Source organism: Hippocampus comes, unplaced genomic scaffold (genome assembly GCF_001891065.2).
Source record: "Hippocampus comes isolate QL1 unplaced genomic scaffold, H_comes_QL1_v1.1 scaffold326, whole genome shotgun sequence".
In the NCBI taxonomy this organism is placed as follows: Eukaryota; Metazoa; Chordata; class Actinopteri; order Syngnathiformes; family Syngnathidae; genus Hippocampus; species Hippocampus comes.
The window spans coordinates 1,061,899-1,078,515 of NW_017805930.1; the positions used below are offsets into that span (position 1 = coordinate 1,061,899).

General features: G+C 44.7%; 1 protein-coding gene across 1 annotated transcript in view; it reads right to left on the reverse strand.

Annotated features, from left to right (window-relative positions):
- grin2ca (glutamate receptor, ionotropic, N-methyl D-aspartate 2Ca) overlaps positions 1 to 16,617 on the reverse strand; it is a 49,520-nt gene that overhangs the window by 17,504 nt on the left and 15,399 nt on the right. Inside the window, exons 2-3 of the mRNA XM_019889757.1 lie at positions 14,103 to 14,538; positions 4,054 to 4,655 (exon numbers count right to left, since the gene is read on the reverse strand). Coding sequence (XP_019745316.1) covers positions 4,054 to 4,655; positions 14,103 to 14,522 — 1,022 coding nt within the window. The 5' untranslated portion in view covers positions 14,523 to 14,538. The remainder of the gene's footprint in view (positions 1 to 4,053; positions 4,656 to 14,102; positions 14,539 to 16,617) is intronic.

The window sequence follows — 16,617 nt, forward strand, 5'->3', positions numbered from 1 at the left end:
CGAAGAGATGTTTGTCATATACTGGTGAGTGGTGGTAATACAAATTTTATCTACAGTCGACACCTTCATACTCATTGTTCGGCACCCACAGAATGGCATTGTTGCGGATTCCCCCACCAATAATTTTTCATGTTTTGGATTTTTTTCTATTTTTTTTTTCCAATGAATTTTCCTGCAGTGCATATTAAATATTTATCAGTGTTTGCTGAAGAATTTTTAGGGATTGTAAAAAAACAGAAAAAACAAACCAACATTCTCATTTTTATAGGTGTTTCCCATCCCTGATCTAATTGACATTTGACATTTTCCAGACTTCATATATTTTGTTCACGCCATCCCTGGAAGGATTTAACCTGACAAAAAAATTGTGAGCCACAAGGTAATGATTGATCAATTTAAACAGAAAAATATTCAAATATGAATATGAATATTAAATATGAACCCTTTCATGCACCCTGTAACCTGATAACACAAAAAGCTGTCCATTGTAGTAACCACTGTCCCTGAAAAGGGTTAAAAAAAAACAGGAGCATGTGGATTTCATCGTATTGATTCATGAAATTTGTACTGGCCAACGGGCCGCTGTTAACGTCGAACCCTGTATTAAAAGTATGAGTGGTATCAGTATCATTGACTACTCAAGAGTGACTGGTCGTAAAGTTATCGGTCTGGGGAAAAAAAAGTGGTATGAAATAACTCATCATCTATTGCAATGTAAGGCTGTCCGAGCTTTTTCCATCTTCGTCCTGAAACCATGTTGAATTTCAAACGCGAGCCGCTCTCCCTCTGTTTCGTCCGCCTCCTCTGATTGCTCGTTTTCATCACTTCCGCAGCTGTAAGATCAGAACGGCGGTGCCGCTTGCGCACCTCTGCCATCACTCCAGCGGAGGCGATCAAAGTGAAGAACCCCCCCCAGTCGGGTAATCTGTGATAATCCAAATGACAGGTTAACTGTTTCATTATCCGGGCAGCAATGTAGTGAGAACCGTAAGGCCTTGTTCATGTTTGATATGCAAGAATGTAAGACCAAATTGGAAAAGCTTTCTTTTGTATGCTCCACATTCAATACGTAGCTGCTCAAATCGTGCCCGCTGGGTTATCTCGAGAGGGATCGGTGCAGAATCAAAGCCCGGGATAGTGTTCCATCATTTCCACCTTTTTTTTCCCCCCCACATTGGCACGTTTGGCCTCACACAAGGCAAAGTTGTCTCCCCGACGGTGATGACACCAGAGATGTGTCCCATTAGCAGCGGAACGGCTGTCAGTGTGCCGAATAACCTTGTTGGAATACAAAAGATGCTTTCTGCCGCATACGCTGATCAATGATGTCAATACTAAAATGCTCATCTTTACCTCCTTTAACCTTTATTTTTTTTCACGTTCACCACAATTACTGCTTTTCCCATAATTCAAGAAGAATTCATCAACATTTCTGAACTGATTTGCTGGAAAACGATTCCTCATCTCTAAGCACTTGCACAACGTTTCAACTATTTCCACCATTGAGAATATTTTTTATAAAATTCACCTCAAATCGAGATTCAAATATTCGAACTGGGCAGCACGGTGGGCGACTGGTTAGCACGTCCGCCTCACATTGCTGAGGAGGTGCACAGTTCGATTATGGCTGCGGCCTTCCTGTGTGGAGTTTGCATGTTCGCCCTGTCCCTGCGTGGGTTTTCTCCGGGTACTCCGGTTTCCTCCCACATTCCCAAAACATGCTAGTCAGGTTATTGGAACACTCTAAATTGTCCCTAGGTATGATTGTGAATGTGAATGATCGTTTGTCAATGTGTGCCCTACGATTGGCTGGCAACCGGTTCAGGGTGTCCCCTGCCTAGTGCCCGAAGACTGCTGGTAAAGGCCCTTGTGAGGATAAGCGGATCAGAAAATGGATGGGTGGACAAACACCCTAAATTCAGCAGTTCTATACTAAGTAAAATAATTCCAATGTCCCAGCATTCAGTGTTCCAAACGTTTATCTTTTTTTTTCCAGATTCTACATTTTTTTATCCACTCAGGAAGTTCAGCATTCTTATGCAATTTCGACAGAAAGCGCAATATCTCATTCATGTTTTATTTCCTCCAAGTTCCATGGCAAAGGGTGAGGTTAGTTGTATTGTTCTAATAAACTCCTTTTCATTTTATTTTTTTCCTTTCGGATTTCTAAGGACAGGCCACACCTGCCTGTCACTGGCGACTCCCCCACACTCAATTCCCCGACCGTCCCGGAGGTATAAAGGCGTGATGAGATAGATGGTAGCGGGTGAGGACACAGTTTAGGGGACTGACAGTGGCCATAAATCTGCAGCATCGCACCAAACAGTCCTGGATAAATAAATGAACGTTTTACGTCTTGAGATGTGAAATGGTCTTTTCAGGAAGTGTCCCATGTATCCACATTGCTAGCATGTCAGGCACAAGCGAATGCCTCCAAAAGTCCCCCCTCAAATCGCCTTTTTATTTTAACGTAAACAAAAAAATAGCGCCTAATGAAGCATTGGTAAGGCAGGGCACTTACCTCGGGTCAAAAGTTTCGGACACTTTTTTTGCAACGTGGAAATGGAAGTTGCCTTCCACCACAATGCGAAACTGATTCTGCTCCTCATTGCTTAAAAAAAAAAAAAAAAACTATTTGCAAGATGGGGAACGACAACTCTCAGTCTTCCCCAGTGCCCCAACTGCTGAGCAAATATATGATCGACCTCCCAAAATAACTTGAGTAGGTTTATCTCTGGAAATATATTAACAGCATGTCTGGGCAAATATTCCGGTGGAGAATATCAATGTTTCCCTGGTGGACTCAATCAATTCACTCAGTCCCGCATTGACCCCTTCCCGGCGCCGCTCGGAATCGGATAAACCAATTGGATATCACTCTCTCTCGCACTCTCCGTGCAGCCCGACTCAATCCAAACATGCATTTGAATGAGTCCTTCCCCGAGAGCTTTCCGCAACAGGGCTTCCCTCTCCAACTCATGAATGACTTGCCACATAAATAAACATCCAGTCACTATTTCATTGCAAATTTATGATTTGGCATTTGCGCCCATTCATAAATAGTCCCTGGCTTTTACCGCAATCGAACAGTTTGGATGCAGCTGCACACTGACGGCAAAAAAAAAAAAAAAAAAACAGACTCGAGTGTCCCCGATTGTTTCCCTAAAGCAGGGGTGTCAAACTCAATTTTGTCGCGGACCACATTGTAGTTACCGTTTCCCTTGGAGGGCCGTTTTGACTGTGAAACCCTACGAAGAAGTCAAGAATAATGGTTTATTCAACTATTGTTTAAGTAACTCCAATGAGGGGTTTGCTAGCAAAAAAATGCTTACAATATCTCTCTTTTTTATTACATGTGAGCATTTGAAATTTTGGAACACATTTTAGCAAACATCATGGAAGTTGTCATCTTTGATTTGCTTTCGCGGGCCACATAAAATGATGTGGCGGGCCAGATCTGGGCCCCGGGCCTTGAGTTTGACACCTGTGCCCTAAAGGGATCTTCATCGCCGTTGCTGTTGACTTTATCAAGGCCTTTGTCGGCGAGTTAAGTGCAATAGTGGAATTTGAATTACGGTGTCAAGCAGTTGGGAAAGACGAAGCTGCGCAGCCTGCGGGGAACAGATGTCTTCGAGGGGGGGGGGGACCTGAACGTGCAATACTTTATAAAAGCAATTGTTGCCGATTTCAGGCCAAGGAAATGTCTTTACAACAAACCGTCAGGAGAAGACCGAGGGCAACATGGCGCCAGTCCATATGAAAAATTGCTTGGATTGTCAAGTCGTTATTCCCGCTACTCCCCTGAAGTCTCCTTTTGGAATCATCAGAACATGCTGTCGTCGGCTTTTCCTGACATTTTTTGTGGTGGCAGTATGATGCTTTTAGGCGGTTTTACGTCAACTGGAACTGTGGACAAGTTGGAAGGAATTCTGGAACAGTTTCAAGAATCTGAAGCTGAAGGTTTTTGCGCTAACTTCGCTATCTGAGCATGCCATCGTCACGTGGCCGTCAATTCCACGCCAGCCTTCGAGGTATAAAAAGTCTCACGGTTACCTGAAAAGCGTGTCGTTTGTCGCCACGGTCTTGACGGGATTGTGGCAGTCGTTGTGACCCTCCGGCAAGAAGCCCCTCTGCTTGCGGTAGCTCTGCACGCCCTTCACCACGATGGCCACGCCGTCCCGCACCCTCTTCCTCAGGCTCATCCTCCAGCGGTCGGTGATGATGCTGATGAGTCCCACTGGGAAGCTGTCGGGTGGTGACATGTCAGGGTTGCCCACCGCCAGGCTGGGGATGATCCAGATGTAGCCCGGCCCGACCAGTCCGGCCTCGGCGGCCATGGTGAAGAGGTACTGGGCCTCCTCGTGGGAGCAGTAAACCAGGAGCACCTGGGCGTCAATCTGCTGCAACAGCCGTCGCGCCCGGATGTCGTTGGTGGTGTCGGCGGACATGTCGAACGTCAGCACGTCCTGGAGCTCCCACATGAAGTAGCTGGTGTCAATGTAGGCCTTGACGTAATCCACGTAGGCCTCATAGCCCGGGTACAGGCTGGTGACGACCACAAAGCTGTCCCAGTTGTACTCCTCCATTACCTTGAACATGCCGTTGATCTGCTGCTCGATGGACGAGCCCAACTGCAGGAAGTTGGAGCCCTCGCCCTAGAGGAAGAAAAATCACGTCTGGATGAGAAGTGACAGAAGTACTCACAGTCACCGGGCAGGTGTGGGTGACCTAAGATCGATAAACACTCAATTAAAAGTAGCCGCAGGTGCGGCATCCGCTTCAGGACGGGAAGAAAGTATTTGTGTTTTGTTACGTCGCACCACCGGTCCAGATGATATATTCACTCAGGAGTTAATGCAGTTGCTGTTCATCAACAAGCCAAATAAACACTCAATTTCTGTTCTGTAATGTTCAGTGAGAACCTCTCCGTCATCTCGTAAGTGACTCTTGGCCATTCAGACGTGCCTAAGTGCTCCCGGAGCTCCAGACTCATTCATCACCTAAAAGCACGTGTCTCATTTTTTGCCAAGGCAAGGTTCACCTATTTGCAAATACAGAAGGAATGCTACCATCCGTGTGGCGGGTCTCCCTTTTGTCATCGGTGACCTTGGCGGAGGATTCATTGAAAATTAATATGACCAAAAATATTCAGACCGAAGCAAAAACTTTGAGTGGTCTTTTACTGAACTTCAGGTCCGATACGGAAGACGGTATTTCTGGTGGAATCAGTTCATTGTCACGATCAAAGATGGGACGAAGTCAGATACGCCACGATCTGGGCGTCACGGTCTGGTGCATGCGATCATACGACGAATGCACCTGAGTTGATGGCGGTATCGGCCCTTGAAGAACTTCGTCGTCACGGTAAGTTCGCATTATAGCACGGAGCTTTATTTTCTGAAGTATTAGCCAATCATCTGGTTTTAATACAATGCTGAACACAAAAATGTCCAAAAAAAGCACTGCTGGGCCTTGACCCTGATCTTCCGTACGGCCATCCTGAGAGCAATGTACCCTTTCAAAACCCCTAGACTCGTGCCGTTTGCTCTTCCGACAACCTATCACGATTAAATCACTTGTTAATAGACAAATCTATTTTGAAAAAAAATCTCTGAGCAGTGAAAATCTGGCTTCTTGAAGATACGCACGTACATATGGTCTAAACAGGTCCTTTGTCAAAAGGCAGAGATCAGCGTGGTTGCTTCGGAATAGCGGTGCTGGTGGAATGATGCTATTTTATGATGAATTATGGGTCGATTCCAAGCACAATTCTGTGTCTTCGGTGTTTGGACTTTTCGGAGCATCTCTTGAACCGTCGTGTTTTAAAAACTGCCGGATGATCTTGACCTTCTCCTCCCTGGGGGAATAGAAGCGCTCTAGTGAGCAGGGTGAGGGTGGGGGCGGGGTCCTCACAACTGAGGCGAGAGTGGGGTCAAGTACCCCGAGACTGCGTGAGGGTCTGTGATCTTGTTCCGCCTGGCTCCTCGGTGTCCTTGAGAGACCGCCCGGTGATGTATGAGCATCTTATGAGTCCCGACGTCACCGCTAAATCCACCCACTTTCGCCACGCTGCTGGGTGGTGGGGAAAAAAAAAAAACCCTCTTAGTTTTCTCTCGCTCCTTTTCAACCACCACCGGAGAGAAGTACAAAGATCAATGCCATTCCAAGCATATACAGTGCTACCTTGACTTACAAGTTTGATTCGAACCGTGACCAAGCTTGTTACTCTGTATACCCGCATATCAAATAATTTTGCTAATCAAAATGCCATTAAATCCTTTCCAGCATCCTCCAAATCCCATTTTTGTTGTTTTTAATATAGTCGAAGTTCGTTACAACATACCTCGAAGGGCAATAGGAATCTATAAGTTATAACGGTAGTTCGTTGTAACCATTTCCAACAAAATGGCCGCCAACTATGATGTATAATAGAGTATGAACATTGATCGGTGTTCCTACTTCATCCCTGAAAACATTCAGTCAGCAAATGTCACCCGCCATAGGCAACTGCCAGTACCGCCGACAAGGCCAAGTGTCACCATTTTACGAAGTCTCGGCTGAGCTTCGTCTGGGAGACCTCACTTTTGACAATGAGAGACAATTTCAGCCTTCACAGATAGCGAAATTTGCTTCCGTTTACCAGACATGTTTTCAGACTACATGCTCAGGGACTGCGCCGGGGCTTCGCAAGTTACGGCAGGAAGTATAACAATGTATCAAATCGATCAGTAGTGTTGCGGAGCAACCAAGAGGAATCTCGCTCTGTCCATTTTGTTTATAAGCAAGGTCGCGGCAGCATTTAGCATCCCATGATTTGTTGTAACGAAGGCCTTTTTACAATTTTGCTTTGGAAACAAAACATCTTCTGCTGATGAGGCTGTTTAAAGCTTCTTGTTCTTGGCTGCCATTGGTTCCACATCGCGGCAGGAATGATGGAAGATCAAGTCGGAGATATGAAAAAAAATTAATTCCAAGTGTGAAGAACCTGCTGCTTCTGACGCTTCTGTCTCTTTCTCAGGAGTCTTTCAGGGGGATGCATCGGGACTCGGGAGGTCACAGCTGCTAAAAAAAGTGGCATTTACAAAACCAGGTCAAATGTTCTATTTGACAAAACAGGCATTTGTTTTAAGACTGAATTATTTTTGAATCAAGGTGAAAGCTGAAGTAGCACTGTAACTATTTTCTAATGTTAGTGTTGCAGCTCCGCGACAAAAACAGCTGCAATGTTGTATTTTTTTTTAACGTACACTTTATTAATGCTTTAAAACTGTCAGACGAACACAGACACTTCCTGCCTTCTCTTCTTCGTTCGGCTCGAGAGGCGTTCAAAGACCGCCTCCAAAAACATAAATTAATGTTACCTTCAATGGCATTAAGAAAATTGAAAACAGTCAACCGAAACAGAAAACCTAGCAAGGAAATGACAAAATAAATTCTATGGGGGTGTTTGTGAACACACAACAAAGGATATTTTCTTTTAACATTAACATAAACAATTCTGAACCGGTTCAGTCTCCTACATTAGTATCCAAAGTCTCATATTTTGGGAAATTAATAAAAAAAAAAAAAAAAAGTATACTTGGTGTATGAAACAAGAGTCGATATCATGGCAGGAATGATGAAGGTTAGAAGCGCTACTTTGACTGTTCTCTCTCAGTCTGAGTGCGTAAAGTTGTTATGCCAAAACCCCCAAGTATTTCATTTTCTCAAGACCAACAAGAGCGTATGGGGACATTTTCCAAAAGTCAATGTACCGCTGTATTAGACTGCTCCATTACGTCCTAAAAGTTACAGCAAACTGGAAAATAGGAACATTATCTTTCCTTTTCATTTCATCTTTGCTTAATTAAAACCACCGTATTTATATCTTCCAAGCGTGCCAGTACAGTAAATTAATTTCAGTTATCAGTGAAATGGTTGAGCGTAAGGGAGGTGCCACCAGAGGCTGATTGCTGTACGTCGGTGCGTAGCTGCGGCAGAGCACAATTCACTTTATTGCCCTTCCGGGTCAGAACGTGACTCTTTGCCGGAGCCAAGCTTCTCACACAGTCAATCAGACTCCGTTAACACCGAGTTGACTGATGGCCTGCTACACGACAGGCCCGGGGCACTGCCGCTGGCCGCCCCAATGTGCTCTGAATTGTAGCAGGGATCCCTCACTAGTCCCTTTTTTTCTGCTGCTCTTTTCAATTAGTTTGGATCAGATTCAGTTTTGTCAACAAAACGTAGATTGCCTCTAACAAGAGATGCATCAACTGTAGAAATGCGTGAAGCTGCAACAGCTGCAAGAACACGCACTGTGGACACCAGTTCTGTTATTGACTTTCATAAATGTCGTCCAACACGGTGGTCCCCAACCCCCGGTCCGTGGACTGTTACCGGTCCGTGGGTCATTTGGTACCAGGCCGCACAGAAAGAATAAAGAACTTACATTACTGCATTTTTATTTATTTTGGAATCTGATAGATATTTTATTTTGAAAAAATGACCGGATTCTCTGTTAAATCCGCCTAAAGTACGTAATTCTTGATGCACTTCTCCATCACGTGATAGGTTACCGCTAAAATGAAAGCCAGGAGCGAGCAAAATGAGTAAAAAAACAAACGTCTTTGGAAAGTTTCTTTGGGAAGGAGAAAAGGCCCAGCCAGGAGACAGAAGAGGAGCCGATGACTTTCAAGAAAAAGAAGGCTACATTTAATAGTATCAGGATTTCCTACTTAAAATACGGATTTATCTCAACGGGAAATTCCCGCGCAACACTCTGCATAACAGTGAGAGTTGAGTCGCATTTTTCATGCACTTTGTATTTGCGGTGTATCTTATTTTGAAGGAACGTTTAAAATTGTTGCGGCCAGATAGGACGTTCCTCGTGTCATGATTCGTGTTTATCATTATGTTTCGAAAATACATGCAGGTCATATAATATTATTTTGTTGTATTTATCCATCACACCTCAATGGGCGGTCCCTGAAAATATTGTCTGACATGAAACCGGTCCGTGGGGAAAAAAGGTTGAGGACGGCTGGTCTCACAGTTGAATTCAAGCGTTGGCCATATCCATTTCTGCGAGACTGTTCGATTGTAATCAAACCTTCCAGGAATCTCCTCGTTAAATACATAGAATGTGCTGGATTCTGAGAACAATTCCATAGTCCGCAACGGAGAGACGCACTTCCACACAAGCTCGTAGTAGCATTCCGTAGTCCTAAAGAAGATTAAAGTCACTGAGTGGAAAGCTTAGCATTTTCCGCGCTCAGATTACATTTACAGTGGTAAATATGTTCACGAGAACGCTTCATCCCATGGACAAACTCGGCTCGTGCCCCACAGGAGACTCCTTCAGTGCCCACCTCACGACAATTGGCGTGAAGACACCTTTTGGAAAGGTCTCCGCTCGCATGGGAAAAAGCCCCGGCCGGCCGCAAGATGAGCGGCTGTCGGACCCGATGAGGGTTAGACAAGAGCGGCAAAGCGGCGATTATCTGCAAACAGCTGTTTGCAATAGGGCGAAACGGCACTTTTATAAATCTTAACAGGGACCATATGGAGTCCCTACCTGCACTGAAACACTTTCATTTGGCTGAAGGTGACTGAAATGACTCAGGTTGCTCTATTAATAGACTCGGGATTGCGTCCAAAAAAGCTAAAGGAAGGCAGAGATTGATATCAGTTGGCTGGAAGAGGCTTACAAGCACAATGAAAAAAAGAAAAAAAAAAACGGAACAGAGCGATGAATAAAAGGGGGTATGGCGACACGAGTGAAGTGCTGCCATCTCCGCTTGGTTTTCTGCGAAGAGTGACTTCCGGCTGCCGCTCTTTGGTCGCGACATATGGGCCGACTGCGGCATCCTGCCTGGCCCCACGTCAGCTAGATCCCGCCCGGCAACCCGAAGCAGACACACGAATCCCTGATCGCTTGCCATGGTTGGAGCCAAACCAGATTAGCAAATTGCAGACGCGCTCCGAATTGGACCACAAAGAGTCTCTGTGACCGGAATAAACATAGTAACATGGATTTCGGAATGTATTCAATTCAACCCAAGAGTGGGCACTTTTCGTGGACATAAACACGTCCCGTGTTAAAACTTCTTTGGGAATTAAAAATGAATGAAAACATGGCCGTGAATGCAATGAAAATGAGAGGAAACGTCAATACAGTCGTACCTCTACTTCTGAACGTCTCTTCATACGAAATGTTCAAGTTACGAAAGGCCTCAACAGGAAAATATTGCCTCTTGTTACGAAATAAATTTCGAGATAGGAAAGGTAAAAATACTGTGTGGGCTGCTCCTCGCAGCTCCGAGTTTCCTGAACGCAACATAAATTATAGCTGCTCTGCCATTGGCTATTACCTAGCGTCATCCTGGCATCCCATTGGCTGAGAGGGACCTCGACCATACGTGTCTTTGTGTGTAGATAGATAAATAGATAGATATGTTTCTTTGCAGCTTCCTCGTCATTCGCCCCTCGGGCCATGAGGCGTTCCGATAATTTTACGGAAATGTGAATCACCCAGAAAAAGTGTTCTGATGTTTGCCTTGGACGTTTTCGAGGGATTGTTAAAATCCGACAAAAGCAAATGTCCTTGGATCCGTTCTTTACAAAACGCCAGGCAAAAAACACTTTTGAGAGACAAACTAAAGAGACGCAAAAAACCACAAGGATGCGGTTAAAATTTAAATGACCATCATTTTTAGTCTTTACACCATTCTTTGTTTTCAACATTATGCACAACTCTAATTTATTGGTCAATAATCTAATTGGAACTTGTATTTGTTACATACTTGGATGCATTTTTATGCTTTGGAAACTATTTATGTCTGAATTTTGGGGGCGGGACTTGGAATGGATTCGGGCATTTACATGTGTCTCAACGATACAAGGAACTTTTCCATCATATTTGCATGTATCGAGATGTAATAGCGGTCTCGTTTCTCTCTTGTCACACCTGGTACGTGATTACCCAAGACAAAAGATGACACTGGCAATTAGACTTTGTGAGGACCTTCTGGCATATCACCACATGATGTATCTGCCGGCAATTAGCGTTCCTCTCTCGCTAATTACTGGCGAGCGGTCCTATTTCATCTCAACGGCCGCCTTTGTCGCAGCGCGCCCATTTCGTAATACGCCTGTTTGCACGCTAATATATTCCGACCGGGTCACACCTGGAAGAGAGGCGTTAAGAACCGAGGTGAGAAATGGGAGGCATTAGCGGCTGAGAGCTATCACACCCAAGAGGCCAGCGCGAGGACAAGGTCAACCCAATGTCAAACGCATCCACCGTTCCATTCGGCGCAAAACAGAGCGGCCGTGCGGTAATCGTCATTTTTTTTTCAGGCCGTGTTTCGCACTGTTCACGCCGTGATAATTAGGTATTCTTGTCGGACGCAAGCGTGCAAATGTGCATATCGGGGGTCCTGCTGGGGTGAAGCAAATGTGAGCAAATCCAATCAGGGCAATTTGATTCAAGCGAAAGGAGCAGACGCCAAAGTCTACAGTCATGTTTTGCGCTTAATTATTCACTAGATCATTTGCTGCTAGAATCGTAAATATGACAAGCCGCAACAACATGACAAATCACGAGCGCGGAGCCGAGGGCAGCTTATTTTAGTGGGGGGAAAACATGATTTTAATGTACAAGCAAATGAAGTTATGAGCTTGTTCACGGAATGAATTAAATTCAGAAATCAAGACACTTAACTCCTTCAATGCCAGCCATTTTCACTGGAGCAACCCCCTCACTCCCAGCGTTTTACTGGATTTTGACTGATCTTGCAAGGCCCACAGAATATTTGGTTCTAATGCTCTATAAACATGGAGCCTAACAAAATAAAGTTTGAACTCTCTTTCAGCAGAAAAAAAAATGTTTATCTTTTTCCATTCTTCAGCAATCGGCAGTACAAAATGGGGAAATTTCATGAAAATGGCGATTCCTGGGCAAAAAATGGAGAAAAAGAGCTTTCTGTAAAATCATGCATTTCAAGCACGTGAGGCACCACTGCCACCTACTGGTCGCTTTTTTTTTACATGATTTACAATGCAAACGGCTTATTCTCATTCACAGATTGCATCAGACCCTCCTCCTGTCTACGACGCAAAAAAAAAAGACTTAGACGAACAAGTACGTCCTTGGTAGGCGGGGCCTAATTTTAAAAAGACGTACAAGTACGTCTTGTGGAATTGAAGAGTTAATTAAGGGTTTGCACACTTTCATAAGATTTTTGCTGTTTGCATCAGGGCTTGGTTGCTAAACTCTGCAAACACGGAGAAACTGCACGTACAAATATTGGTTTTTAAAGCAGATACGATCTTGTTCATGGATCGAAGGAACTGTAACTCCGCTAACTCGAGTTGTGGCTTGTAGTCGCTCCTTGCAAGTGTTTCGTATCACCGATCGGTACTGTACGATTGACTGTCTGTGCCGTTTCATAAATGGTGACAATTGCCTCAGCGACTGTGGCTCTCCTTGCCCACACCGAAGGGTATTTTGACTCACGCAAAATAAAAAAAAAAAATCGCCCAAGCGATGGCTATGCCACTGAGCTGCGAACACTTGCGAGTGTTTTCAAGGCTAGTGAGTGTTGCGTTTTCGTCAGGGGTTCGTTCTGGGTCGCCGGACATTCGCCAACAGTTTTCGTGGTTTTTACTTGTCGCGGGGGACATTTTCAACATGTTTAAAATTCCCTTGCGGCAGAAAAGTACGGGCGAACGGCAACATTCGCTACCTTTGAAAACACTCGCAATCGTTGGAAAGTTACAGCTCGCACAACGCTGGTCCGCTTTGACCTAGTTTGAGAACTACTGTCATCAGCACAAGTTAATCAAAGTAAATGACAGCCTGCAAAAGTTGTCTGGTGGCACGCAAAGTCATGTAAAGATGACTAATGTCCATTTTGGTTGAGCTAATTAGCACTCAGAGGACCGGACGTGAGATAATTAGCTGTTATTTCATCCTGTGTTAAGCGCTGTAATTATCCTTGACCGAGTCTTTGGGTGGGTTGACATCAAGAGAATATGAATTTGGGGTTCTTTGCGATAAGAATGACGACTCGATGGCCGTTTGAAATGGTTTGCTCGCCAAATCGCTGATGTCATGCAAACGGGCGTTTGCGATTTGGACCGTGCCGCAGTCAATGCCGTTGACAGCAAGATTAATAGGAGTCAAGTCTCTCCTGACAAAACAAAGGTCAGCAAGCTTGTTCAGACCAAATAAACAGATCTCCAATCCACCCATGCGTGTCATGCTGGGTCAATGAAGGTGAGGTCTGCTTGGCTTTCAAAAAGGTCGTTGGTTAGGGTGATTAAAGAACCGCACAGGGATTTGGGTTCATATTGAGCTCCGGACCCGACCTCGTGCCATCGGGTGACTTTCACTAGGACGAGTGGTGGACTTTCAACTTACTGTTGGCATTTTTCGTTCAGGTTCTCAAAGGAAAACATCAAGATTTACGTTCAACTTGAGGTATGGACCAAAACGGAGCTGTCGTCTCCCTGGTGCTAGTTTCGCCTGCACTTCTACTCATAGCATTCAAAGCAAAGCATTGGGATTTGGGTTCAAATGAAAACCTTGAAGCGGCCCGGCGGTCGAGTGGTTAGTGCATCGACCTCACAGTGCGCTCCGGCCTTTCTGTGTGGAGTTTGCATGTTCTCCCCATGCCGGTGTGGGTTTTCTCCGGGTACTCCGGTTTCCTCCCACATTCCAAAAACATACATGGCAGGCTGATTGAACACTCAAAACTGTGCCTGGGTGTGAGTGTGAGCGTCTCTCTGTGCCCTGCAATTGGCTGGCAACCGGTTCAGGATGTCCCCCGCCTACTGCCCGAAGACAGCTGGGATAGGTTCCAGCACGCCCCGCGACCCTTGCGAGGATAAAGCGGATCAGAAAATGGATGGATGGATGGATGGATGGATGGATGGATGAAAACCTTGAACCGACAGGACACAATCGGGCAACTTCCTCCTGTTAATTTGAGTCACCTGTGTTAGCCTTTCTACTTTCATGCTAGCTTATTTGCAACCATTGAGTGGTTTTTGACGCTGGAGTTGGGTTTTGACCTGGGCACAACAGGAAACCGCGTGTCTCGTAGCTTGGTTCTGACCTTGTAAGGCAGGACGACGGCAGAGCCTCCGCTGATCCCCACGATGGGCACGCCGGTCTGAGTGGAAATGAAGTCCAGGATCTGGGCCACGGCTTCGGAACCCACGTTGTCCTCGAAGACCACGCCATGGACGCGGTTGGTAGACAGCGTGTCGCAGATGCGGGTGAGCAGCGCTCTGGGGTTGGTGTTGTTCACCAGCACAGTGATGGGGTTCACCTCCAGGGGCAGGTCCATGAAGTTTTCACGACTCAGCCGCCCCTTGATCTCCGACTGGTAGGCCGAGCCGCTGAAAACCACCGCCACGTTCACGGCGGGCGCCGGGATCCCGAAGGGCCGGGCTGAGCAGCGGAGGGTGGCGCTATAGAGCAGTAGCAGCAACAGCGGCGGCCACCACAAGGAGGCGCTCAAACGAACGCCCATCTCAGTCACCTATTGCCTGCAGGAAGGGGTCAACAGAGTGCACTGACGTCAGATACACAGTTTTTTTCTTTATTTACTTCAGTGGTTCTCCACGGGTGTCACTCAAAATTATTTGTAATAAATTATGTTATATTATGTTGCGAATAGTTTTTTTTGTTTCAACAAAAATATGTATAGAATTCCCTTGTTTAAAAAAAAATACTTTTTACTACACACTTTAATCTAGTAAAATTATGACATTTTATCCATTCATCCTTGTCCATGTGATCATTATGACTTTATTGTTGAAAAAAAATGATTGTAAATATTATGACTTGATCTAGCTATGCCAGACAGAATATAGTGCGTCCTCGTTCTTGGAAAAATGACCACTTTTTTTCCTGGAAAAAAAATTCTCATAATTGTTTCTTGTTGTCATCCTGACAAAATACAGATTCCTTCTTTTTTTTAAACATTTTTTAGCCTTGCCAAATATATCTTCACATTCCTTTTTATCTTGACAAACAATGGCTTTGTCCTTGTAACAGTGACTACTTTCGTCCTGGGATGAATTCGAATTTGCTCAAGAGATTACATTTGTTGTTTTATTTATTTTGAACATTCAGCGACTCCATGTGAAATTTTATCCAAAAGTACCATATTTTCCGTACTATAAGGGGCATCAAAAAGCATTCGATTTTCTCAAAAGTCAACAGGTGCGCCTTATAATCCGATGCACCTTATATATGGATCAATATTCTGATTTCTTGGACAAAAAAAGCTGCAGCAGTTGTGAAAGTGCTATATATATATATATATATATATAAGAAGAAGATATTGGGTGTTGTATTCCCTTTAGCATCTAGTGGATGCACAACGCAACTGCAGCCACTATTGTAGCTTCTATGCGCCTTATAATGCACTCGTGGGAGGGGCGCCAAAGGGGTCGGGTGCAATGTGAGTTGGGCAGCAGCCAAAGGCGGGGACCCTGGCGGTCTGATCCTCGGCTGCAGAAGCTAGCACTGTGACCTATATATATATATATATATATATATAAAAACTGTTTTAAAATAGGGCATTCATTGAAGGCACACCTTATAGTCCGAAGCGCCTTATAGTGCGGAAAATACGGTAAGTCAGATGGCCTCACCCCAGTGGCCCATCCCCTGACCCTCAACGGCGTGATATTAATATCGTCTATTTTTTCGTTTCTCTGCAGGTTTTTGCGTCCTCTGTGATTGCTCTGACTCAAAAAACTGATCATGTTGGGCTCGTTTTTCCTTCGAGTACCGCACAGTGCCCAGTGGTCGTCAACCTGCCCGACTCTGAAGTCAGTTGAACCGTCAAGTTGTGTTGTGCAAATACGCAGTCATCCACACCACAGTTCATTGTCTTATTTTAGCGGCCCCGACGCTGCTCGTTGCGCCGTAACGGAGAGGCCATTAACGGCAGCTCAGAGCGGTATTTTTAGAGTGTCAGGCCGGCGTGCAGCGCGGGGCCACTGACCGGGGCTCTTAGGGTGGCATCTGCCGCCTGGCTGCTGTTGCGGCGTGTGCTCCAACACAACAGATGGTGGCCAGTGTTTAATGCAACAAATGGAGAACAAGAGGATTTGTCAGCCCACTCTTTCTCGTGACATTACGTTCGAGGCCGTTGCTTCATTTTTCAGACTTAATCTGCCAACGGTCTACTTGGCAGTTGCCGTGAACTGACATCATTATCGCAGGTTCTCAAACTTTTTGGGATCCAAGGGAAAATGTCTTCCTAAGTACCCCCTGTGAATTAAATGTAACTGCGGATGTGGATTTTAAAAATTGCCCAGAAAGATTTGTAATGTTACAATATATTCATATAACTCTAAAATATGAAATGAATAAGAGGTGTATTCTATTAAGAATAAAAACCTTTACGAAAACAAAGATGTAGTTTGTCGGTATACACATTTTTAAAACATATTAAGGGAATAAAGTTGAAATTTTTTTTTTTTTTTTAAAGAAAATAAAAATCTTCAAGAACAAATATTTTATCAGAATAAAAACTCAACCTTCTGGGGAATATTCATGTTTTGATGAAAAAAATATATAATCGAAACTTTAAAATATAATGTTTCAAGATC